This window comes from Pipra filicauda, unplaced genomic scaffold (genome assembly GCF_003945595.2).
Source record: "Pipra filicauda isolate LSUMZ 115617 unplaced genomic scaffold, ASM394559v2 scaffold36_size6622888_pilon, whole genome shotgun sequence".
Taxonomy (NCBI): Eukaryota; Metazoa; Chordata; class Aves; order Passeriformes; family Pipridae; genus Pipra; species Pipra filicauda.
The window spans coordinates 2,448,215-2,473,283 of record NW_024104498.1 but is presented as its reverse complement, the minus strand read 5'-3'; the positions used below and the strand labels follow the sequence as shown (position 1 = coordinate 2,473,283).

General features: G+C 41.3%; 1 protein-coding gene across 1 annotated transcript in view; it reads left to right on the top strand.

Moving 5' to 3' along the window:
• Positions 1-18,317: 18,317 nt before the first annotated feature.
• ST6GALNAC5 (ST6 N-acetylgalactosaminide alpha-2,6-sialyltransferase 5) overlaps positions 18,318-25,069 on the top strand; it is a 70,881-nt gene continuing 64,129 nt past the window's right edge. Inside the window, exons 1-2 of the mRNA XM_027746115.2 lie at positions 18,318-18,810; positions 19,428-19,652. Of these exons, the coding sequence (XP_027601916.1) occupies positions 18,745-18,810; positions 19,428-19,652 (291 nt within the window). The 5' untranslated portion in view covers positions 18,318-18,744. The remainder of the gene's footprint in view (positions 18,811-19,427; positions 19,653-25,069) is intronic.

The window sequence follows — 25,069 nt, the reverse complement described above, 5'->3', positions numbered from 1 at the left end:
TACAGCAACAAAGCAAAAAGCACGTTAAGTGGTCGTATGGAGTGAGGTGGACTTGCAATAATAAAAAATATTTTTTGTGACCTCCTAAAGAGCTCCTCTTTCTTCAGATTATCAACTTTGCTGCATTGATAATTCTGTAAGTAGAAAGAAAAAACAGAAGCTACTGTCTTTAATGTATGCTCTTGGAACAGGAAAGAAATCACAGGTGTGTGTAAATGAAATATTGTATTTATTTTTCTTTGCACTGCAGTGATACTTAGACCACTCAGTCAAACCAGACATGAGCGGGTAGTGGGAACTGCAGATCTGCATTATTTCTTACATGTTTTACGTGTTCAGTCATCTCCAGTTTTCTTCCTGGGGTCTGATGGGGCTCCAGATTTGGGCTCAGGCTGCAGAATTACCAAGAAAGTGGGCTAATATAAACATACTGCAGTTGGCTGCTTAGTAACTAGGTGAAGTTGAGACTGATTTATAGGAAATTTGAACATGTGTCCTACTAGAGGAATGAGCAAAGTTCATGACTCATTCCTGTATCAAGACAAGGTAAGAACTGTGAAGACAGATACCTTTATTTTCCAAATCTCTTGAGTGGACCCTAAGTCAATCCTACTAAACAGACAGTAAATATTGTAAAATCTGATTAGTGTGTAAGCTGATGGCTTTATAACCCTAAAATCTTTATGATCCATCTCTGTAGGCAGGAAGAGTATGTTTTGACTTTGTCCTGGATTACAGTTTACAGTTGCCAGAGAATGACTGACAGCTTAGAAAATCAAACCAGCATTTTTTGTACACACATGTGTGTCTCTGTATATGTATTTCAATCCATAAAATCTTAGAAAATTCAAAAGCAACTTGAGCACCATGTTGCTTGGTTCATATGCAGATTTTATTCAAGCAAAATTCCTGTTTGGTTCAGAAAGATTGGAAAAGGATGGCAAAGACCTGTCCTTAATCATCAGAATAACATACATTGTGCTGTGGCACTGTCCCTGGCTGGTCCACACACAAAACTCTTAGATATTTATGCTCTATCTTTCTGCCAGGATCTGAATCCTTAGAAAATCAAGGCTGGCAAATGAGTAAAACTAAAAATAATTTTCAAATGCTTCGCTTTGAAGTCATTTATCAAAATTTGGGAGCCAAAAGTAGCTTCAGCCTGTTATTGCAGATCGAGGTCTGCTGAAGGCTTTCATCAGGCTTCCCTCTAAGCACATCAGTCATACTTTAGATATAAACTTGTCTGCTAAATTTCAGAGAGTAAAATATGTGTGTTGGTCCTTGCAGGATGAGGGCTTTGAACCATAGTTGGAACTTCACAAATTGTTTTGTCACCAAATGGTTTTACAAGAGTTTATGAAACATCTTCAAGTACCAAAATGAATTAATTTACGGTATATGTTAATTGCAGGAAACTTTGCTCTGTGCTGTAAAGACCTCAAAAACATCTTAAGCCAATGGGGTAAACAGTATAGAAAGGATCCAAAAATATTGCAGCTGCATGCCATTCTTCAGTCCTTTTTAAGCTGGTTATTATTGCTTATTTAAAAAATCCCTAGAAATAGGGGTTTCTGATAGATCTGCTGATAGATCCTGAACCAGAGTCACACAAATGGCACACTGTAATTAGACAGGGGGAGGGGGAATGAGTCTGATGTTCTGCCAGAGCTCATTAAAACGGGTTGTGCACTCCAGTGCACAGAACATTGCTCATGACTGGTAACAGAGGAGCATACTACTAGCTGGATAGGGAGGAGAACGTGGAATTATTTTTCTTAAAACTGGGGGAAAAAATTGGAGAAGAATGGGGAAGTAAAAAGAACAGTGATACTTCTTTTCAGGGACTGAGATAATGCTGTCCCTGACCATATGTTGGTAAAATAAATGCAGTTATGCTTTACCCTTTATTAGCAGGGCAAAGGTCTACTGCTCAGAAGTGCCAAGGCCAGAGTCAGTGTCTTTACTGCCTAATCTGACTGGCATTTATTTGGCAAGGTGCAAAAATTTCTTGGCAGATGTGGTGGTTGCACTTGCTAATCATGTGCTATATGTTCCTGTGCATTTACGTTTGCCAGCATACAAAGATGTGTGTGGCGCCTAGAGCTGCCATTTCTTATTAAAGATGATGCACTTTTAGAAAGCATTTGATTTGGAGAGTAACTTTCTTGCATTCTTGCTCATCCTTGCTTTCTAATGGCCAGTTTTTAACCCTGCAGGATGCTCTTAATATGTAGATTAACACAGATCACCACTTGCACCAGCAATGCCAAACGAACAGAAATTGCTACCTGGCACCTTGGCTTTGCTGGGTTTACTTTGGCCAGACAGAGTGGACACCCTTGCATATGGCAGCAGAAGAGAGGGGGGAAATGTTGTTGAATGCATTAACTGACTCATTAAACTTATTCTGCAAACAAATGTTCTGTAGTTCACAGAAAGGTAAAAAGCAGCGAAGCGGGGGCATGTACAGCAAAATAGCCTTAGGTGCATTGATACCATTAAAAAAAAATAATGTGTAATACTGTGTAAAATACTAAGAAATAAATGAGAACAGATGTAGACTTGAAAGGAGGGGTTACTATTTAGTAACCAATTAACAAAATTAGTGTAATGAAGCTTTCCATTAAAAATGCAAGAATATTTCCCTTCTGTTGAGTCCCACATAAGAGGAAGCTTTAGAGAGTTTGAAGGTTGCTTCAGTCACAGCATGTCAGAACAGGAGGCCAAATTTCAGCACCTCTTCTGTACAGGTCTTGAGGGAGAACACAGGTCTTTAAAGGTCTAACATTATCGATTTAATACTTCTTTGGCTTTCATAAACTTTGTCTTAGACAGTATAAGGTATTATTATTCTGTAAATCCTGTACCAAGCAAAATATCATTCTCATTTATATAGGGCAGGGGAGAAGATTTGTCCCCAGTCAGATGTTTGGTTGAGCTGAAGAACTGAACAGAAGTCTCTTGAGTCCTGGTTCAGATAGTAAAAGCTATCTCCCAGTAAATTAGGTTTGGGATTCCTTGTTTGAATGCTATTCCCATATCCTATGGACATACTGAGCTTATATTACAGGAGCAACGTTATCCCTGTTCATTACTTTTTGATCAGAGATAAAAAATTCCTGGATCCAGGTCTGATTTCAGATGTCATCCTATAAATATAGTGGAAAACCAAAGCTGATAACTTTTTCTCAGTAGGAATGGGGGAATCCAGACTGAACATTTGTGAGCCACTGCTGATCCAAATCATGAACAAATGACCACATATTAACATCCATGGTGAGATGAGGTACTGACAGAAATGCTAATGAAAAATAGCTCTTCTCTATTCTGGGAAAAGCAAATAGCAGAACCATCTCTAAGGCTTGCTTTGATAGCTGCTCTGGAGTTGGTGGTCCTGTGTAGATTGACATTTGCTGAGAATCTGGGATAGAGATTTCCCTGTACATGGGAATTTGTGACTGGACCTTACAAACCAAGACAATCATGGAAATCATGGCTACTTGGAAAGGAAAGGTTTCAGCTTCTCAACAATACTTCCTGCATTTACTCTCTTCCTTCTGCACAGTTTCTCTTTGTAAATGTATGAACAGGTGTTAAGATGAACCAGTAAAGAGGTTACAGAACATTAATTGCTGCTTTGAAGTGTTATCTCTAGGGAAAGTAAATTAAAACATAAACAAAGCAAGTAATAAGTATGCTCCTGAGGCAACAGATAAGACTCACTTAGAGAACTTTCAACACCAAGTGACCCAGCATTTTACTGCTGCTGAGGGAGCAGAAAATGTATCACAAGTGGCTGTTCCTGAAGTCAGGGAAGTATGTGAAGTGGATACCAATTTCTTAACAGGTTCTTCTGAAGTGGGTAGTTCAGAGCTGTTACACCAGATCTTCATCAGAGGACTATTCTTTAATTAGCTGAATCTGCAGGTGTCTGTCTAAACAGGTGCTATGTACAGTGTATCTGGAGGCCCGGTACACTCTTTGTGTGGTACACTTGTCCATCTGGTTACTTGAGAGTTCTTTACCTGAGTAAACTAGGATGCTTGGTTGCAGCTCTGTCGCACCTGAGAGAGCACTTGCAACCTTGAAGTTTACCTGACAGGTGAATAAGAGGCTGGATAGAAGTGAGGAAACTAATCTTTCTTTGGCAAGAATATGGTACAGGAAAAGGTTTTGATCCAGTATATGTAAATCTGACTCTTTTCTTTAGATCACAGGGCTCTCTTGAGCTTAGTTGTATGGCATGACCCATCCAGAATCAAAGTGCTACAGTTACAGGCGTCAGTTATTGTGAGGAATTCCCAAGGTGTATTTCAAGCTCTGGATTCCTCGCTAGGTTTTGGTCCTATCCCGTGATTTTTGTTTCAGTTCTGATATTTGACATTTCACATTAATAAATGGTGTTTGTGAGACAGTGGGCATTAAAATCAGAGTGGGTAGGAGCTTTACTGGCCCTGACATTTGATGAAGAGCTCATCTACCTACATAAATCAGCTTGGTTACCGGAAGACTTTGTGATGTGTTTATTTCTGAACAATAACACAAGCCAAACAGACACAACAGTAAAGGGAAAGAAAGAACATATCAACAGGAGTCTGAATGGGGAACAAATACTGATGAGAATGAAACCTTATCTCAGGTTGCAGGAGTTGGTGTTCCCTGCTGCCAACAGCTTTCACAAACCAAAGAGAGAGAAATGTTTTTATAAAAAGTATAAAGAAGTTGGGAGACCCCCTTAGATAACTATCCGCCTACATGTAGCTGTCACTGAAAAACCAAACAGCAGGAATAGAATCCAATAAATGCTTATTCTTCAGCATGGCCAAATGTCAGCCATGGGGCTTCACTGAAATGAACAAGCTCTGTCTTGAGTAAATATATATATTAATAGCTTGGAGCTGCGCTATCAAAGGAAAACAGCTGAACAGCAGAACAACAAAACAAAGAAGCTCCGAGGCCTTCCACTGCCTACAGCAATATGCAGCTGAAGATGTATACTCTGCTCATTTCCACTCTGAACTAAACTCTATCTTCAATGTCATCAATATTATCAGTGTCATTACTGAACTGCAGCGTGAATTTGATGCAATAACTATTAATTAGACCATTTTACCCTCCTCCAGCAACAGCCCTAGTGCATCAGTTCCTAATGGAGTTTATGTTATGTTATTTTATTTTGATTTTGCTCAGAGCAGCCTTTCTGAATTCTAAGTTACTGTAAGGTAATTGAAAGTACAGCAAAGGTTATAGAATAGCCTTCATACTTTACCAGCTCATCTGCTTCACAACATTACACATCAGCAGCATAAACAGCCAACTCAATAATGAAGAATGCTGACATAAAAAATAGCACCCTACAATCACACACTCTTTTCACTCCTCTCTCAGTGGTCAGCAAGGTGAACAAAACTGGGAATGTCAAAGAGAGAGTGCAAAGCAGTTAAAACTTCACTTTCAGAGGCAAGAACCACTCATCCCTAAAACCTCATCAGCTGTTCCATTTGTTTTATACCACAATGATTGTTCTGTATAGCTCTGATACTTCTGGGTTAGTTTAAATCTAACAGGGTTTTCTATCTGGCTATAGGTAAATTTAGCATGTCATCTAACCTGCTGGTTTAAGTCCTTCCATTGGTACATGAAACATCAGTGAGTTAATTTGCATTGTAGAAGCCCAGGTTGCTGCATCATCACTGCACAGGGAGTGCTGCACATCTGCCTGTACTGTGGCTGCTGCCTCCTTCAGTTACTGAGCAGGGATAGGACAAGGAATACATGTCTTTTCTTATCTAGCTCTGTCTCATCTGCTCCTTTGTGTTTTCACAGTCCCCGTCACAAACAGAGCTCAGCTGCTCAGCTTCAGCAAAATGAAAAAAGAAAAACTCAGGGTTTCTTCTGAAAACCCAGCTCCTCCAGGCTGTTGCAGGAACCAGCCACAAAAACGTTGCAAAGATTTCCTAATATTCCCACCAACGTTTTGCTCCCTTTTCCTAAGCTGTGGAGATGACAGTTGTTTTCCACCAATCCATGAACATGTAAACTGATGTTTGCCTATAATTTTGCAAGGGGACAATGGGTTCTATTGATCATTGCTATTGTAATACTTGCTGCTACTATGGCTGAGTTTCTGCTTCCTCACTCGAATTATCTAAAGTTTAGGAGCTAACCTATCAACCAAGGATGTTTTTATATCTATACTCACATAGGTAGATAGATAGACAGATAGATAGATATACACATGTAAGTTAGTGTGGATGTTAGAATCAGCTGTTCCATGAAATTGCTATTTCCTGTCTCTGGATTGGGAAATATTTTGAAGGAAAGCACATTCTGGCCAAATTTCATTTCAGTAATTAGAGAGATATGTGAGTTTAGATTTTTCTAATGGAAAAGAAACTATGATGGAACCTGATTTTTTTAAACTGCAAAATGCCATGAGTCATATTTGGTTCCAGTTTCTGCTTTTCAGGTTTATCATAACCAGTAAGCCAACATATAACTGGATTGCATGCATCTGACCCATTGACCCCACTGACTTAAGGGAAGTATCTTGTTGCTACTGATGATGAGTTTGAGTTCCTACAAGTGTGAAGCTTTAGGTCCAAACGTGCTGAGAGGCTTAAAAATACCTATGAACATAACTACAGATAATCAGTGTTGCTGAAATGTCGGAGAAGTAACTCAAAAAGTGTCATGATGCAGTTTCCGTATCACTGAAGTTATCCCTGAATGGAAAGAGAACTACAGGGGCCTCCATAAGCTTTTTATAAAATCATTATGGCTTCATCCCTTTAGAACACTTGATACTCTTGGATCCCCGCAGTGGAACAGGAATGAAGGGAGCACGTAGGATACTTAGTCTGAAATCTTTGATTTTGAGATTCAGTACAAGTTTTGCCCTGTGATTTATGAGGTAGATGCTAGGGAGGAGGCTGGAGGATTTAGCCCTATATGTCTCTCTGGTTTGGACTCACAGGTATTTAAAACTCCATTATTGTTTTAGTAAAGCTGTGTAAGAATTTGCTGAAAATGCTGTCTCCCTTGATTCTTAATGTCTACAGGACATTTCTTATGATAAATATTAATAATTTTCAAGGACATGGATGAGTGCATTTTTATAATTATCAAAACCCAGACATACTGGTTTAGTGTTTAAAATTAATTATAGTATGGAAACTAGCATTCCATAAGGGAATTATATTAACTCATCAGAGTGAGTTCATTTTGCCTTTCAATTTACATTTGTTAAATTTTATTTACTGATTTTGTATTTCATTTCTAAGCACTTAGTGAATTTGTAACTAGATAACTTTATTCCTGGATGTTTGATTTGATGTGTATTTAATTTACAGCACCATGTATTTGAACCTGTTATAAGTCCATAAATCCTAATAACTTAAGAGGAAAATAAGAGTAATGAACTCTCAAAAAGTTCCTGCAGTTGCAATATTATTTATGGCATGAAAATGGAAAACTAGTATTTAAGAATTTTAGATTAGTTCTCCTTCTTAATACCTCAGTTTAGCCTGCTACTGAAAGGCAAGGGTGACCAAGAAATAGAAACATTTAGACACTGCTGATTTCAGGGCCAACTAAATGTTCCATCACCTTATCTGGTTCTCCTGTGTACTACCATAGGGATTACATTCCACCCAAAAAATATCTTTCATTGGCCGTGCAGCATTATCTGCAATCTTTCTCATAGTAGGGATGATGATCTGATTAGACTTAATTGCAGAAGCCTGTGATAAATGGGAACCAGCTGCTTAGTTAGTTTTATCAGGTACCTCTCAGCATTTCACCTGTACTTGGCAGGTTTCTCTGTTGCCATAGGGACTAATTCCAGCTTCCCAAATCTGCAGCACTGAGACTGGGGTGAAGGTTACAGGTTATGGCTTTAAGTGGGCTGGCAGTGGAAGGATCTCTGCCAACACCTATCTGCAAGAAGTTCCAAGCTCATCTGGTGCGTGAGAGAACAGCAACAGAAGCCGGCGATGGGAAAGACTCAGGTAAGGGTTGATGTGAACTGGAGAGCACCAGTGGGGGGGGTAGGATGTTCTCTCAGCTTCATTAATGTGAACAAAATGCAGGAAAGCAGTACAAGAAAAGTCAAAAATATCATAGAAGAGGGTTTTGATATTTGATGTGGAGAAGCAGGAAGCCAGGAAATGGAGGAAGAGCCTGTACCATAGTTGCTCACATGACACCTGGTTTGACTGAAGGTATTTTCTTTCTGTTTGTAGAGACAAAGGCTTATTCATTCTAATACTGCTGGTGTGCTTCTGTCTGACTCTCTCAAACAGTGAAGAAAATTAATAAAGAAGTTGTCTAGCCTTTGGAGAATTCATAAGGATTTGTCCTTTTTGTTTCATGGTGCTATGTCTTACTGCAAGGGGAGGAGACACTTTTTCCTTAGATCGCCCCAGTGATCACAGCATGGGAGAACAGTCCATAATACTTCTAAAGAATTCTTCCTTCATAAAATCATCTGAAAATCCAAGTGTGAAGTCTTTTTTCACTGGAAGCCCCACTGTACCCTATGCAGTCCATTGTGAGGGTCCTCAGACTTGTGAGTTTTCAGTTTAATGATTAGCGAGGGACTCAGAGCAGTTCCACGGTTATCATCACTTCAGCTACAAAATCTTTAGCTGAATCCTAATCCACTGTGTCTTTTGGAAGATGTTTAGGAACTGTAGCTCCCTGCAGAATCTCTTTTAGTGTCTCCAGAAGGTTACAAACATATAACAGAATGGACACTATTTTAGGCACAGCTCTGCAAATACGAGCTCTCAGCTCTAATGGATTCTACTTTAAAGTCTCCACCCAATCTCCCTAGTCTTTTAAAGATTGGTTTGCTTCTATTAGCAAAAATAGCACTGATAGTGGGCACCCTTGACTAGTCTCCCTCGAAAGTCAAAATTGAGATAGTGTGGTGACATTAGTATGCATCCTTGCTCAGAACAGTGGAACTGATGCAAATACATTTACAGCAAATTCTGAAATTTCCATCATAGGAAAGAGAAACTGCCATTCAATCCAGTGAAATGCTTTCTCAGCGTCAAAAGATGCTATTACCACAGGACTGGCATCATTTTTCATCTTAAAGAGGATATTAAATAAGCACAGCAAATTCGTGCAGGTGAGCCTACTGTACTAAACATAAAATAAAACCACGCATTGTTCAGGATGAATTATTTTAATGCTTATACCTTGAGTCAATTGGCCAATAACTTTGCCAATTTGTTAATACCTGCATTTAGGAATAAAAGGGATCTATGTATCATATATTGGTATATGTTCCAGCCTGTTTCAATGTTGCCACAATCAGCACCCTTCAGTCTGTGAAGTATCTGCTGGTCAGCACCTGGTTTGCATAATGTAGCGTTACAAAGATGAAAAAAAACAGCCACCATCAGCTGGCCAAAAAAAAAAAAAAAAGTTAAAAGGTTCCCCTTTTCCCCTTTTGAAATGTGAAGGCTAACCCTGTCTAATGATTACAAGATTTATGAACAATTCAATAGCAATAGACTATAAAAGTGATAGGTCAGTCCACGTGTACACAAAGACTAAGCAGCTTTGAGTGAGATGAAAGATAAGACAGAGATCCAGCTTAGATCAAGAGCTGTATTTTCAAGACAGCACAGCATGCTGGTAGTGACATCTTTATACAGAAATACTTAGGTTTGAGTTTAGGAACATATTTTATTCACACAGTTTTGAATACACAGCCTCCCTCTTCGTGGATCTTGAGCTCCAGGCAGGGAGAAGCAGAGATGTTATTTCCCTTTACACCATTTTATTAAGATTCAGAAGTGATATTTCACTTACATTAGGTATGGTTGGGGAGCATCTATTGCATACTAGGCTTTCTCAGTGTACCATCTTCTACTTCTTCTGCTAAATCCTAATTAGCTGGCTTGAAATGTCAGCAGCCATGGGCAGCTTTAGGCCCCAAAGCTTTCATTTCTGTTTGTGTGAGTGAAACTGTGCAGATCAGACTTAATACTTTTCTTAATATCTCGCTTGACTGTCTGTGATGATGTCTAAGACCTTGTTTATCCCTGACACACCCTTCAAAGTGCTTCCCACCCTGCACTGTTTTCCATATTTGCTGCATATACTCTTTTTGCCCTACTCTAATCCCTTCCCTTCAAATATGTAAAGCTGTGAATAGACAGTCTTTTTCCTGGATATTAGTTAATAATAGCCAGACTGTGAAACTAAAACTTACAGTACTGTATTTCTAATTAATCAAAAAGACATGCTGTAATAATACAGCTACAGACAAGTAGCTGTGCTGGCAATCAGCCAGTGCTCTGTGGGAAAGCAACTTGCCAAGCAGAGCCATCATTAGCCAGTCACATCATGGACCTCTGCATGGATTGGATTGGGTGGGTACATGGTGGAGCAGATGGTAGGAAAGAGTAGCCAGGGAGGATCTAGTCCAGCTACTCAATGACTGGACAAGAGAAAGTTAAAAAAAAAATGAAATTAGTGCAAATGGTTCTAGTTGAAGATGGGGGGCAGAGGGAAGGGGCATTTGAGGAAGTTTTTGTCAGGTGTTAACAGGGCACTTTGAAAGTGCTGCAGTAATCGTGGGCCCCGGGATGTTTCTGGTTCAGGTCTGCATAATTTGTTGTAGCATCTTGTGCCTTGCTGTCCTGAGAGCTGAGGAAAGGAAACTGAAACCCAGAGTGGGACCATATGCCCAGCACATTTGCTAACAGAGGCTGGCTCAGTTTCTCGTGAAATGAGCCTGTGCACAGCCCATCCTTGTCTTCTGGGGAAGAGTGGAGAAAACACATTTTATTCTGATGCCCGCTGGTCTCCAATGTGTCTCACCAGCTTTTGATAACTGCTGGTGGTAATTCAGGAGAGACTGTGAGGCTTCATAAATTATGGTAGCTAGAAATGTGCAGATTCAGAGTCAAGAAATCTTCCAAGCCAGCATTTATATGAGGTCTCTTTTTGCCCAATTTTATTTGAAACTTTCTTCAAGCTGAGATGGGAGAGGTTGCTATTGCAGCAATCCTCAGGTGATGCTGAGAAATAAGAACTCTTGGTTTCAAGAAGTCAAGAATGTTCAGATTTCTAAAACAGCCTTCTAATTTTCCATGCCCAACTTCAGGCTTTGTGGGCCTCGATACCAAAGGTACTGAATATCCATAGCTATGAGGTGACAGCTTGGAGCTGAGTGAGCAGCATTCCTTACCTTCACTACACAACTGTCTTCTGGAAATAGGGATGAGGCCACATGGATCGTGTGAGGACAAGTTAGTGTGTAGACAATGCTTGAATACGAATAGTGCTTAGGATAAAATTTTTGAGGATCCAAAGAAATGGACACAGTCAATAGTTTCTTTGACTAAAATGATTGAGCCAGTTACACAAACAACACTGGTACATAATTCCTTCTCACTTAGGAAGAAAGTCCAACACTGTCCATGCTTGCTTACCAGCACAATATCAAAATATATACCAAGACAGCCTCCAAAATCAGTGACCAAACAAACATTGAGCAACTATTACGTTATTTTATACTAACACACCACACCCATTTATTCACTTCTCTGCTAAGCTTTGCTTCTTCTTTAACTGTTTGCAAGTTCTTGAACCACAACCCACAGTACTTGAGCCCAGTTCATGGGTTGGAGCTGCTCTGCACGGGCTCCAGGCTGGGCGAAGTGAGCCAGCTTTATCCCAGAAGGCTCCAGTCACAGGAATGCAGTTCTGTGCCTGAGTTAATGTGCCAGTATAGACATGCTTTCAGATTCCAAGCTCCACATTTTCCAGGTTGATACCGCTTAGAAACGGAGAAGCTCTCATTTATCAGTGGTCAGAAACTGAACCCGCCAGAACGGAGGAACCGTTGCTGGAGAGCAATCCGGGATTGTGACAGAGATGAAGCGGTGGGAGACTGAGCAGAGGAAACTCATACAATGAGCAAGAACAGCTTGTGTCACGTTACCACCTGTTCCTTTGACATCTGAATTTATGGTCTAAACCATAAATGGCCTAAGGCCTCATTTATTTGAAGTCAGGACAGAAACAGCACATGCCCTACAGAGCTTAAGCTTCACCTTTCAAGTGCCGAGCACACGCAAGACTGAACAAACCTTACAGAATGTGGGGGCTCTTGGTAACAAATAAAATGAGATATTTACCATACAAACAAAAAATATTGTAGATTAAAGGACATCAAAGTAATCCCTTCTAAACTAAAATCATAAACAAAAAGGAAAAATAAAGTAAATAGATAAATATGAGTGTTTGAGGCCAAATGCATTTCCCACCAAGGAAGTAATCAGATGGTATTAAAAGTACTGCGGCAAAACTGGAGTTAGTATGTTCCTGGCACTGTATTTTATGGGAGAGAAAAGATATATAGTCATCACCTTGAATAAAATATATACCATAACTGGGAAAAGTACAGGATTTTTTAAAGTTCTGTCACTTAAATAAAAAGCACGAGGCAGGTGGCGGTGACAAAGGCTAGGGAATGTGATAACAAGTATTAATAGCAGTTCAAAGAAAGGAGGGTACAGCTGCTGCAGGAAATGTTGGATCCAGCTCTGCAGCTGAGTTGCACTTGGTCCTCTGCCCTGAAGTGTAAGAAAGAAAAATGAGTGTATATAGCCATGGATTTGCTCTAAATCTGTGATTTGAGGATGCCAGGAGACACCCAGGATATCTACCCAGCATGAAATAGAGAAGACTTGTTTTCTGTATTTGGTTAAGAGTGACAAATATCACTAATATGGCAGAAATGTTTAAACAAGGACACAGTACATCACAAGGGAAAACCATCTATCTGGTTTAGCAGCTGGTTTGAAGCATTCAGTTAGGCAGCTATTGCAGTGAAGAAACTCTCCCAACTGTTTCAGGCTGGTTCCTACAGTGCTTGTTCATCCTGGCTAGAAGACTTTTCCAGGGTGGTTTGCAGGACCCAATCTGGATACAGGAAATAATTTTATAGCCATTCTGTACTCTCTTGTGGATTCAGATCCCATGTTCATTTGCAATTAACCAAGCAAGCTCCAGAACCGTGGCCACTGTCTCTTTAAAATGACTGCACCCTGGGCCCGTGATCCCTGATATCTGCTGGCCTAGTCTGTCCCTAAATGGCTAGAACCACACTGTCTTTAACAGGCAGCTCACCTGAGACCCTCCTTCAATTACTGTCGACTTCTTTGGGAAACAAGAGTACTCAGGACCTCTCAGCAGGAAGGTCAAAGCCCCAAGGCTTCATTTAGGTATCTGTGTCTGGAGTGTGCTGGGTAAATGGAAGAAATTTATACATCACAAAGATGGCCACTGCGTAATTTTGGGAGCATGCAGGACTCAAGGATGAAATTTCTGAGGTATGACAGGAGTCAGTGACAGTTATTCTCACACTGTACAGTGATTTATTGCTCTGAATTAGCATATGTGCTTATATAGCGATATACCATGCGGATAGTAAAGATGGTTTCTATAAACATAATAAGAACAGTAGCTATTATCAAAATAAGATTTATATAGTTTGGCCACTGAAGGACTTTACTTGATTCTGTGACTGTGCCTTTTCAGTTTGATGCTAATGGATCCCCTTGTTGCCACAGTTGTTGTTCAGGCTGTCATCATAAGTGATGTTTGTGTTAGTAATAGCAGGAGAGTTTTCTATCGACTCTCTAATAATACATAAAGAACTGCAAACCAATCCATAATGAGCACTTATCCTTCTTTGCTTCCTTTTTTCCTCTAATGCTTCATGTCTTCTATCTGCTTGACAATTTTATTTTGAAGTTTAGAAATTCTGTTCCATTTAACAGTTTGACTTCCTGTTGGTGTAGTTTTTCTCTGCAAAGGAACAAGCATTCAGACTCTGAAAACTGAGGCATTCATGATCCTGTTGAGATCCCTTAAATTACAGCAAAGACATCTCCAGAATATTCAAATGTATCCAATCCCTTACCACATTGTAGTAATTATGTTCTCAGTTGCTTTAGTCCATATGTTAAATCTGTGCTCTGTTTATAGACAGGATGTATGTCTTCCTTCTCTTGTTTTGGTAGTGAATGGTAAAACAAAGGGCCGTGGAGAACAGTTTCTGGTCATCCTGTGGCTTCCACAAGTGGTACTGGGTACCCTCCATCTGTAGCCTCCTGTGCCAATTTCTTAATCTTCAAAGTTTCTGATTTTAGAAGTGGAATTTTGAGTACACTGTATATTGCAGGATATGTCTTATTGAACTTCCCCTCCAAAAAAGTGATTAGAATGAAGCACAGTGTTTAAAGTGTGGTTTTAAAGCAGATGAGTCCATTCAGTTGAGCTAAACATTGTTTCTGAAACACCCAATACCTATATTTATGCTTCCTAAATTGGGGAGAAAACTAAGAAATAAGAAAGAAAAAAGCAGCAGATTCAGCAGATCTTATCTCACTATTTCCCCCTTCTGTTTTCATTTGCACTTCTATTTCCATGCAATATTTCATTTCTTTATGCATCTATCACTGTTTGCTTCTGTCAGAAGTTCAAAGGCAGCCTGCTCTCATAAAGGAGAGACAGTATTGACTGATCTATAATATCGTTTCTACCTTTTTTGACCAATCTTCAATGCATATTTTCAGTTTTGAAAAGCATTTCATGAATCACTGGGCAGTTTGAAAAATCTATAGTGTAGGCTCATTACGTTATGGCTGCTGGATGTTTTCCATTGGTTGTGTTTGCAATGCAAAAACGCAGCCCCTTCTTTTAGGAAAAAGAGGTTAAAATTTCATATATACATAAATAATAAAACAACACAGGGAGGTGATATCGGTGTGATATATTTCATTCCCTATATACCTTTGACTGCCCTGCTGTCCATTAATCCACACAAACTTCCATCATATTCCAACCTCCTTAGCACCTTTAGCCTCATTTTTCTAGGTAGTCGGTCAAAAACCGCTTACCTTGTCCCCTCTGAAATGTGGCACTCCCAGCCACCCACACAAATGTCACTGGCTGCAGGCCCAGGACAAGCAATATTCTGTTCTACACTAGTGATCATGGTTTAAGCTCATACCTCATGAGGCTGCAGAAGTGAGAGCTTTATACTTCCTAGTGAGCTCCTTGCCCCAGCAAGCAGAGAGGGATAAAATGGCTGTAGAAGGTAATTCCAGTGAGTCATTCTTGAGAAGACAGATCCAGGGCTTCACAAACCTCAGGATATAACGGAAAGGACAAAATGATGCAACTTTAACAGGAGTCACTTTGAGATTAGTTTTAAATTTTTAACAAATATTTTCTCATGTTTAGCCATCTATAGAATCTTAGTAACTCAGATTCTTCATTTCAAAGGCATAGGGATATCAAAGTGGTCCTGAGACAATTAGCCTCTCCCCTCCATTCTATTTTAAGCACTTCTATCACCAATATTTTTCTGAAAAACACATACACATAGCGTGATGGGAATGTAGTTAAGTGCTTTCAGCACTCCTGCAGAGTGACACACAGAACTCACCTAGAGTTTAACTACTTATATCACACCAGATCCCTTTTCTTCTCACTCTTTTGTGAAGGGTAGTATATAAACAAAAGCTTCCTCTTTCTTACTCTGTTTAAAACTAGGCACAGATCTAAATCAGTTCTCTAGAACATTATCTTTTTTTTTTTTTTCCCAGCAAAGGAGCCACACTGCCATCAATGAGTCACAAAATAATTAAACATTTAAGACTGCCTGGGCTTTCATTCTGAGGAGGTGACAGGGCTGAAGGGTGCTGCAGCTTCCAGTTTGGAGGCATTCTGTGTACTGGCTGCATGTGCAAACACCCTGCCTTGTGCTGGGAAAGAAAGAGGGACAGGGAGGTTCAGAGCAGGGTTTGCTGGAGTCACACAGTGCACTCAGGGAAAATGTCCTGGCAAACAACCTCTGGATCATCAACACACCAGCCACTGCCCTCATCCTAACGCACACTGAATAGTTTGGCTACCAGCTGCTGAGGTGCACTGGCACAGAGGCTCCCCCACTCCACCACTCAGTCCAGGCCAACCATAATGTGGAAAGGAGGTTTATAATTGTTCATTATATTAAGGTGTAAATTATGCTATGTTGTCTCTACATGAACTTCATGAGAAATCAGCCCCAGTTTGAAAGGGCTATTTTATATCTCCCTAAGGGAACCTCTGAAAGACAATCTGGGCTAAAACGCATTATAAAAAGGTAGTTATTTCATTCATCCAGACAGCTCAGGGGAAGTTGCTGTTTAAGCAGTTTTATTTAGGCATCAGTGAAAGGACTCTGCTGCTCCAAGTCCATTGTCAGTTTTTAGAGGTTTGTCTCTATCTGCACCACTACTTCTTACAGGGATTTCTCACTCTACATGGATTTTTATGTTATCATTAGCATCTTAGGTCCTCCTGAAGCTGCCACAAGCAGATTTTTATTCCATATGACTATTTTGTCAGCCTGTAGCTACCAGAAAGGTGAAAATGAGAAGGGTAAATTGGAAGAGGAGATAATCCATTCTCTTCCATGCAGATGAAAGGCTCTCCTCAGTCAGACTTTGCTATCGCTCTGCCATTTTTTCTTCTGTGCTAGGGAAAGCAGCTGTTTATTTTTTAATCTGTCTTTACCCCAGCTCTAAGGAGGACTAGAAATGCATGTTCAGTATCCCTTGCATATAGAAAATAAATTGGTTGAAGCAGGAAGTCAGATGGACTTTAAGGAGTTTTCTGTATTGACTCGTTTCCAAGTTGATTAAATGCTTATAAGTTCAGCCTGTGCTCTTCTTCTTGCAAGTCTAACTATTGGGTATACAGATTCATATCTACATGTATACAGACTCCAACAGTGTTAAAAAAACAAACCTCCAGACAGCTAGAACTATTAGTTCATAGGAATTTTAAATTAAATTAAATAGCTGGGCTGTTTTCCAGACGATTTCTAAAGTTCCCATGCTTACACAAAAACCTCCATAGGATTTACATTACACTACTGTATTTGTTTCAGTGAGCATTTGACTGCCAAGAATACGGTCTATGACCAACATGGCAATCTAATTAAATATTTGACGAGCAGAAAGCTGGACATTATTCAAGTCAAGCATTAAATTAGAAAATTTAGTTTGTCTCCTTTATCAGTAGATTTTTAAATCAACCTATTCTACCAAAACCCATAAGTTTAATGAATTTGGTCAGACATACTGTGTAACAGATGTCTAACACACAGCCATGAGCCTAAATCACAAAAATGATGCTTCACTTCGGCATGGTAAAATATATTAGAAAGGCGCAGAAAGGTCAGTCACCAGCAACCTGCTTGCTGGTCTTTGAGAAACAGCACTGTAAAATGCATGAGCTGCCTTTTGTAGTCTCTTGCAGGAAGCCTTGGAGAGCCACAGATAATTTGCTTTCAATGATTCATCAAGTTGGCCCTTTGTTTCACTAATTTGAGTGTCAAGTGCAACCACATAATAAAGAATTACCAAGACCAGATAAGATTCTTCTTATATTGCTCCGTTTGTCTTAACAACTGGTACTATTGAAACCAAACTCACAAACTGAATAAATAGCAAGCATGTGTGCAATATGGCATTCTTCTGTGAAATGATGAAGCGTGTTTACTGCTCTATCTGCTGACGTACCATACATTCTTGTTTCTTTTTTACTTTCTTAAAAGGCACTAAATGCTGCGTGCTGTGCCCATGCTAGAGATGGCATTTGTTTCACTGTTAGTCCTCCAATGAATTAGTAAAGATAAAAAATGGATTTCAATGACAATTCCAGCCTTGAGAAAGCTGCTATTGTGACCATGGTTGAGTTACCCTGCTGATAGTTTTCTCCTTAATGTAATTTTTAATACTATATAGCTGTGGGTTAGATGTGAAGCCATATATTAGAACTATTATTTCCATGAGTAGTTTCAAGTGAAATAACTTCATGATTAGGAGATAGATTATTTTAAAAATGCTGTCAGTCTAATAACTTCGTAAGAGATCAACCTTAAAATGGCTTGTTTAGAAGGGGTATATTTATAAACGTGGAATTTCCGGAGCAAAAAGTCTACGTGTTATGAGGTCTGCTAACAAAGTTTTCACAACTGAACTGAACACCATCAACACAAACAAATAAAAAATAAAGAAGTTTAGAAGGCTGCTTGTGAGACTGGGAAAATGTCCGCCTTCAGAAACCAGAGATGGCACGGGGAACAAGTCTGTCAGATTTGCTTTAGAAAACGAAGAAAGCTTCTGTCAAAAGGGTTTGAAGCCGGTTGTTAGAGCTCGGGAAAGGTTGTGTGAGAGGGTGTTGTCAGCGCCGCGCAAGGAGTTTGAGGGCGTCGATTTTTTTTTTTTTTTTTTTTTTCACTAACGTGAATTTAAAGTATTGCCTGAACGCCGCCAGCTCCAGGAAACCCGGCTAGCGGTGGGAGAACGGGAAAATTTCCCGCTGGGAAAAACACAAATAACGTGCCGTGAGGGTCGTGCCCCGGTGCCAGGGGCAGGACGGAGGCCTGGGCAGGGGGAGGGAGGGAGAGGGGAAAGCCCTGCCCGGTGCCCGCCGGCGGAGCAGCGGCGGAGCGGGAGGCAGAAGTTTTAACTTCCACCTGCCCTGAAGTCGCCGCTGCGCCGGCAGCAGGAGGCGGAGGCGGGGGCGGAGGCAGGCGGGGCAGCCGAGGACCCGGCTCTGGCAGGCTCCGAGGGTCCGGCCGGGTGTAATTCCCCCCTAATCCCCGCCACGGCGGCGCTTCCCTGGCCGAGCCATGTCTGCGGCTTCCCCGCCATGCCGAGCCTAGCGGGGAGCGGGAGGACTGGCGGCCGGGAGGCGCACAAAATGAAGACCCTGATGGTAAGTGCATTGTTGGCACTGCTCATCCCGGCTCCGGCGGCGGGGAGGGGACGAGAGGAGAGAGGCGCGGGGCTGCCCCGGGCACCCTGCACACGCTCCATCCTTCCCCGGCTCTTCGGGATCGCGCGGAGGCCACCAAAACCTCGGCGGCGGCGGCCAAGAACTTTCCGCCTGCTTTCTTTTATTCGTGTTTGCTTGTGGTTTGCGGGGTTCTGCGTGTGTATGCGTGTGTGTGTGTGCGTTTTAAGGAGCGTATAGAAAACCGATCTGCTTAAAGGACGATGCTGGAGGTATCTGGGCGGAGGGAAGCGCTCCAGTCCCCCACACTCCTTAAAATGCACGAATTGAGATGCCCAGAGGGGGACGGCGGCTCGGGGGTGAGGCGCGGGGGAGCCGGGCGCTCGGAGGGAAGGAGAGGCGAAGGAGCAGGGCTGGTGGAGAGGGTGGCAGGCAGGGGAGCGGGCTGGGCGAGGGAGGGGGTTCCCCAGTTCTGCCGCACTTTTGCCGGGTCTCTGGCGGGTGAAACTTGCGGGTGCGCCGGCGGGGGAGCGGCGATCCCCGCTGGGCCCCGCGGCGCGGGGAGCCCGCTGAGCCGGCTGTGTCTCTGCCCCCCGCAGCGCCACGGGCTGGCCGTCTGCCTGGCGCTCACCACCATGTGCACCAGCTTGTTGCTCATGTACGGCGGCATCGGCGGCATCGGCGGGGGCCACCCGGAGCCGCGGCGGCGGCAGCAGCAGGTGGCGGCGGTGCCCAGCCGGCCCCCCGAGCGCGGCCAGCGCCACCCGGCTCTGCCCGTCGGGGCCGGCCTCCTGGAGGGATACATCAGCGTCCTGGAGCACAAGGTGAGCCGCCGGCCGCGGGACCGCCCCTCTCTCCCGGCCCCCGCGGGGGGAACCTGCCGAGCTCTCCCTGGTGCCCCCCGGAGATGCCCGGGCCCCCCCGGGCGGGATCGCCGTGCCCCCGCTGTCAGGGCTGGCTAATGCAGCCCTCGGGTGCCGTCGCGCCTGGCCCCGAGGGCGCGACTTAGCGGGGTCAGGACCCGGTGTGAGCCTGCGGTCGGGCATTTGTGCGGTGCTGGTTGTCTTCTCCCTTGCGCAAGGGAAGAGGGAGGGTGAAGTGTTTCGTTTCTGGTGTTGGATGCTATAGCTACAATACAAATGTGTGTTTATGGTGATAGTCATAAGGGTTAAAGAATGAAGTTTATTTACTGGAAGGTCAATAGGTAGGTGTTTATTCTTAGCTCGTTTTGTCATGGGAAACCAAAAAGAATGTCTCCTGCACAAATGACCTTTTCATCCGCCTCTTGGGAAGCAGAAGTTGCCAACCATAGTTACCATTATAGAAATTGGGGGGCATTTCTTTAATGCTGAACAAAATTGTGTCCCTCCCCTTGACAGAGGAATTACCAGGCTGGATTGTCAGACTGTAATACCTGTTTACCAGAGACAGGCAGACTAAGCTTTGATAGCTCGCAGGGCAGATGTAGTGACATGAAGTGAGCAAGGTGGCACATCCATTCTGAAGAGATAGTTGATCTTCAGGAATTTTCTGAGAAGGCGGATTCCTCTACTTTTGTGCTGTGTTCAGTTTTGTTGCGCTTACCTAGAAACTCCAAGGTCTTCCTCTGCCAAAACCCCAGATAATGTTTAGAACACACACATCTTGCAGTAAAAATTTTCAATAAAAAATAAGCAAGGGAAGTGAGGATTCTTAACTTTCTCATGTTTTCACATCCAGACCGACAACTTTCTGAAAGATAGGTTGTCAAACACGTTACTGGGCTCAGTTTAGAGGTACTGTGTGAAGACTAGTGACTTTGATATACAGAGATTTTTATTGTTCCTTCTGGTAACTCTTTCTATGCAAGAGTTATCTGTAGGGCTCTTAACACAGAAAAATAGCACATGATGGTGCCTTGTGGGCTTTATTTGCTTTCTTACTTGGTTCGCCTGGAAATTCTCAAATGTAATGTCTATAGATAAAGCAAGTTTGGCCACAGGCTTCCTACTGTGTGAGATGTCCCCTTGTAATTCCTTCATTTTTCTTTAACATGACTGTAGTGATAAGTGTAGATATATATGCACGTGATTTCTGTAAACAGCAGTAACTGAAAAGGCATCTGTGGATTTTTAGGATGCATAAGTGAGTAGCCCTCTGACACTGATAACTTACATTGGTTTCTCCTGACTCACAAACACCCCTCATTAACAGACCATACTCAAAATCACTATTCTGTGTTTATTATTTTCCAGGGTAATTTTAATGTTTCCCAGTGTTTTGGAGAAAGATGATTCTCTGGCTTTTTAATATATTGTAATGTGGCCTGAACCCCACAGATACTCCATTTCTGAGTTTCATTTCACACAGCTCATGCCTCACAGTAATAATCTGCTGAAGGTTTAATAACTTTTCCACATAACTTCTGTGGGTCAAAAAGAATATTGCACAATCCCTGCTGTGTTCCCAGCTTGCTTTGTCTTATTTTAATGCACGTGAGATCATGCAGAGAGCTCTGCCACTGTGGTATACAGAGCAGTGAGGGCACTGTATTAACGTAAGGGAATGATGGGGGAGAGAAGGGCTTTGACTCTTGATAGTGTATTTGTTTTAGTAATTTCACTTAATAATCCATGTACTTGACGTGGATTTACAATCCCAGAACATAGAGGTTTCCTGCAGAATAAAAAAAAATGGAGAATGCAAAAGATCACAGGCATTGATGGTTTGGGAGAAGAAGGATGCAGGATCAGTGATGGTGAGAATGGGGAGAGAGATTGCAAGAACTGAAGAACAATGAAGTGTTTTCAGAGAACATGTGTTTTGGGTGGGACACTGGAAACTGCAGAGAAGACAGCTTGAGTAGCAGGTGTCATAAAAGTCCAGCCCATAGTGAGAAAAAATGAGGGAATCAGGGAGGTTTAAGGAACATAAAGAGAGCAAGATAAAATTCTGTAGCTGTGAGAAGGACGTGAAGAGACAGGGAGGGAGGTCTGGAAGGAGATGAAAAGCACCTGTTGTTTGAGGACAACAGGCTTGGAAAGGTAAGGGAGGAATGAGTTCAGCAATGGTCCGTGCTGTTTTGATAGCACAGGGGTGACTGTGTGAAATGACAATGAATGGTAGATTTTTCACAGTACAGCCTCCTTAATTTCCCATGTAGAATCTTGGGATTTTCTGTCAGATTGAATGACCTGAAGCTGAATGACCATTACACAAAATTCATCCTTGGTATGTGTTCATGCATGAGTGACAGTTACCAGTAGACTAAATGTCTAGATCTACAGATCCAGGAGCTGAAACGTGTTCTTGTTTCTGGATCTCATAGTTTGCTTTCATACAAAAATCTTATTTCATGTTCGTGGTGTTGCACCCAAATGTTGTGCATTTAATGAGAGTGAGTATGCAATGCTATATGAAAGCTGTATGATAAGTATTATAGAACTCAGTATTACTCCATAATCACAGTGTGAGGATTGACACTTACAGAAGCTGTGTAAATATGTGGCAGTATAGACATTTCTCTTCAGGAATAAAATTTAACAGTTGTCCACACTGTGAAATATCATGTATTACAAATGTCTGTCACTACTAGCAATACAGCTCATTCAGTAGTGGTGGATGATTGTGTGTGGAGACTATTTACCAGAAAATCAGGGCACTTAGTAAAGTACCAATGATTTTGGAATATAGCTTGCAATATTGTAATTACCAATTATTTTTCTCCTTTTATTTCATATTCAGTAAGAATTATAGTTTCTCATCCATCCTGTCAAGAGAAGCAGGCAGTCTCTGAGAAAACAGCAAAGTATCTAACATTCTTTTTTTACTGGATCGAAGAGATTTTTTTGCAGGAGTTTCTTGTCTCTTGGTCAGGTTTGTAATGTTTTGTTTCATAGCGCTTTGCCTCCATGGTTTCTGCAAGCCCATTTTTCTGTGAGTCAAGCATCAGAGATCAGAACCCATTTACTTAGCTTCAGTTGCCTGTCACAGTTTAGCAGTGCACACTTAATTTTTGTTGAACTGAACTCTTAAAACAAACAAGTTCAGAGATGCTGTGGATCCAGAGACGCAAGTGGGTTCTTGTCATTTCTCCTCTGCGTGTCCCAGAGCAGCAGCAGTTGACAGTCATTGTTGATGGATGTTTGAAACAAATAAATAGGATATTTTTTTTGTTCCCAGTAGCCAGATGTTGCATCCTAGAAGATCTCACATTTGGAACAGAAAATATGGTTTGCTGATAGTTGCTGTTGAGAGGTCAGGGACTGAAATGAAGTGGAGAAGCAGCAGCTTCCCTTCTACTTGGAGGAGCTGTTGCTTCCTACAGAGGCACATTGACAGGGTGTAGCACTGCATCTGTTCTGCAGTTAGAAAGGACAGGAGTCCTAGACTGTCAGACTGACATCTTTCCTGAATTCTTTGTGTGTAATCCTGAAATTAAAGAGGTTTTGTTACTGGCATCGAGGGAAGCAGAATTCTGCTCTTCAGTGGGCAGGCATGGGGATAAGCCTTTCTGTTGATTTGTCGCAGTGCTAGCAAGAAATTACAATGCTAATATTTTTAAAGCAATTACTGCATACAAATAACAGACTGTTAATGAAAGTAGGAAACCTAGCACTGTCCCAGAACTTATAAGAAATAAATATTTAACCATTATATTACTATTCTGAAATGAATGTGGGAACATATCTCTGGACAGTTAAAAAGCTTTTTACCCAGTATTGACTCAACAGTTGGTACTGTGAATAAAATATCAGTTTGTCACGTATGTAATTAAATGGTATTTCAAGCCATCAAGAATTTTGTTTCTTAAAAGATTTTTAAAAAAAAATCAAAATCAATCTTGCAGACCAAGTGCATGATTTATTAGAACAACATTTAAGTACCTTAAAAGAGCATTGAGATCAACATGGTAATTTAAGTGATCACAATGATTTCTTAATTTATGATAATGTGAATTATCATATGCAAAGAAATTTTTGTGATCCCTTTAAATTAATGCAGATCAGAGAATTGTGTAGTTAATGAAGTGTTTGAGGAAGAGCCATTCTGCAAATAGTGCTATAGCTCCTTAATCTCTGAGACGCAAAAAGTTGCTCTTGGAGGAAACTATTTTTTCCAGGATAGTAAACTTTGTGCATTGCAAATAGGATGGGAGTCTTGCCATGTTTTATATTATTTTTAGTAAGTATTAAATCAAAAGTATCTTACAGCAAAACAACTTGTCTTGCCCGAGGTGGGATCAAGCCCACTGGGTTAAATAAACCATGTACCATGATTTCATTACATGTTCCTGTTTGCTCCTGGAATTCTTACCTGCAAAGGAAGGAACACAAACTTTACTATGCAATTAAGTATTTGATGGAGCTTTTATTATGTGAGAGATCCACAAGGGGGAGACTTTATTCTAGAATAACCTTGTTTGGGACACTTCCATCTGTCAGAGACCTGTGCAAGGTGAGAGTCCACAAAAGCCCCGTGCTCAGTGTTTTGTTGGCTTCTTGGCTTTCTATTTTAAGGTACTGTAGTCACCTTTTACTCTGATAAGCTGCGGGTTTATTTAAACCCTTATAAAGTTCACAGCTTAAAGAGAAAAAAAAAAAAGGACCATGACAGTCAGGGAATGTAACTGCCTATCCACACACTCAGAGCAGAGACAGTTGTTTTACCAGATTTACCCAACTTTTGAATAATGACTGTCCTGTGCTTTATATTTTCTTACTTCTGAGCTATTGCTCTTTCAGCCTAACAGATCATAATATTGGGTTCATTCATTTTGATGACCCTTGTCTAAAGTTTTTGGCAGTTTCTGTGTGCACTAGGTGCTGACACATGGTGTGCAATACAGAGTGCTCAACAATGGCAGGAGATGATGGTACATTTTCCTGTTTTCCAGGTTGCTTGGCACCTCTGCAAAGAACCAGTAGTTCTAGCCTGGCACTGCTCCTGCTTAGAATACCTTCAAATATTTTTAAAGGTTTACACATAGGTGTCACTTAGCTGTGCAGTTTATACGTTTATTTTATGAAAAAGGCCATATTTTTTAGTTGGACACATCTTTTGTAGAATTCTGACTCCAGTGTGTGCTTGAGAGAGATCACAAATGTTAGCTATCAGGATAATAAAAACAAGTCACATTTTGCAGTTATCACTATTGCCTAATTCTTTCTAAAATAAGTACTGTTAAAGATAAAATCGAACTAGTAGGGGTACTGAGTCCGGGCAGAGGTCAGGATCCATTGCTTAAAAAATTGTCTCAAAA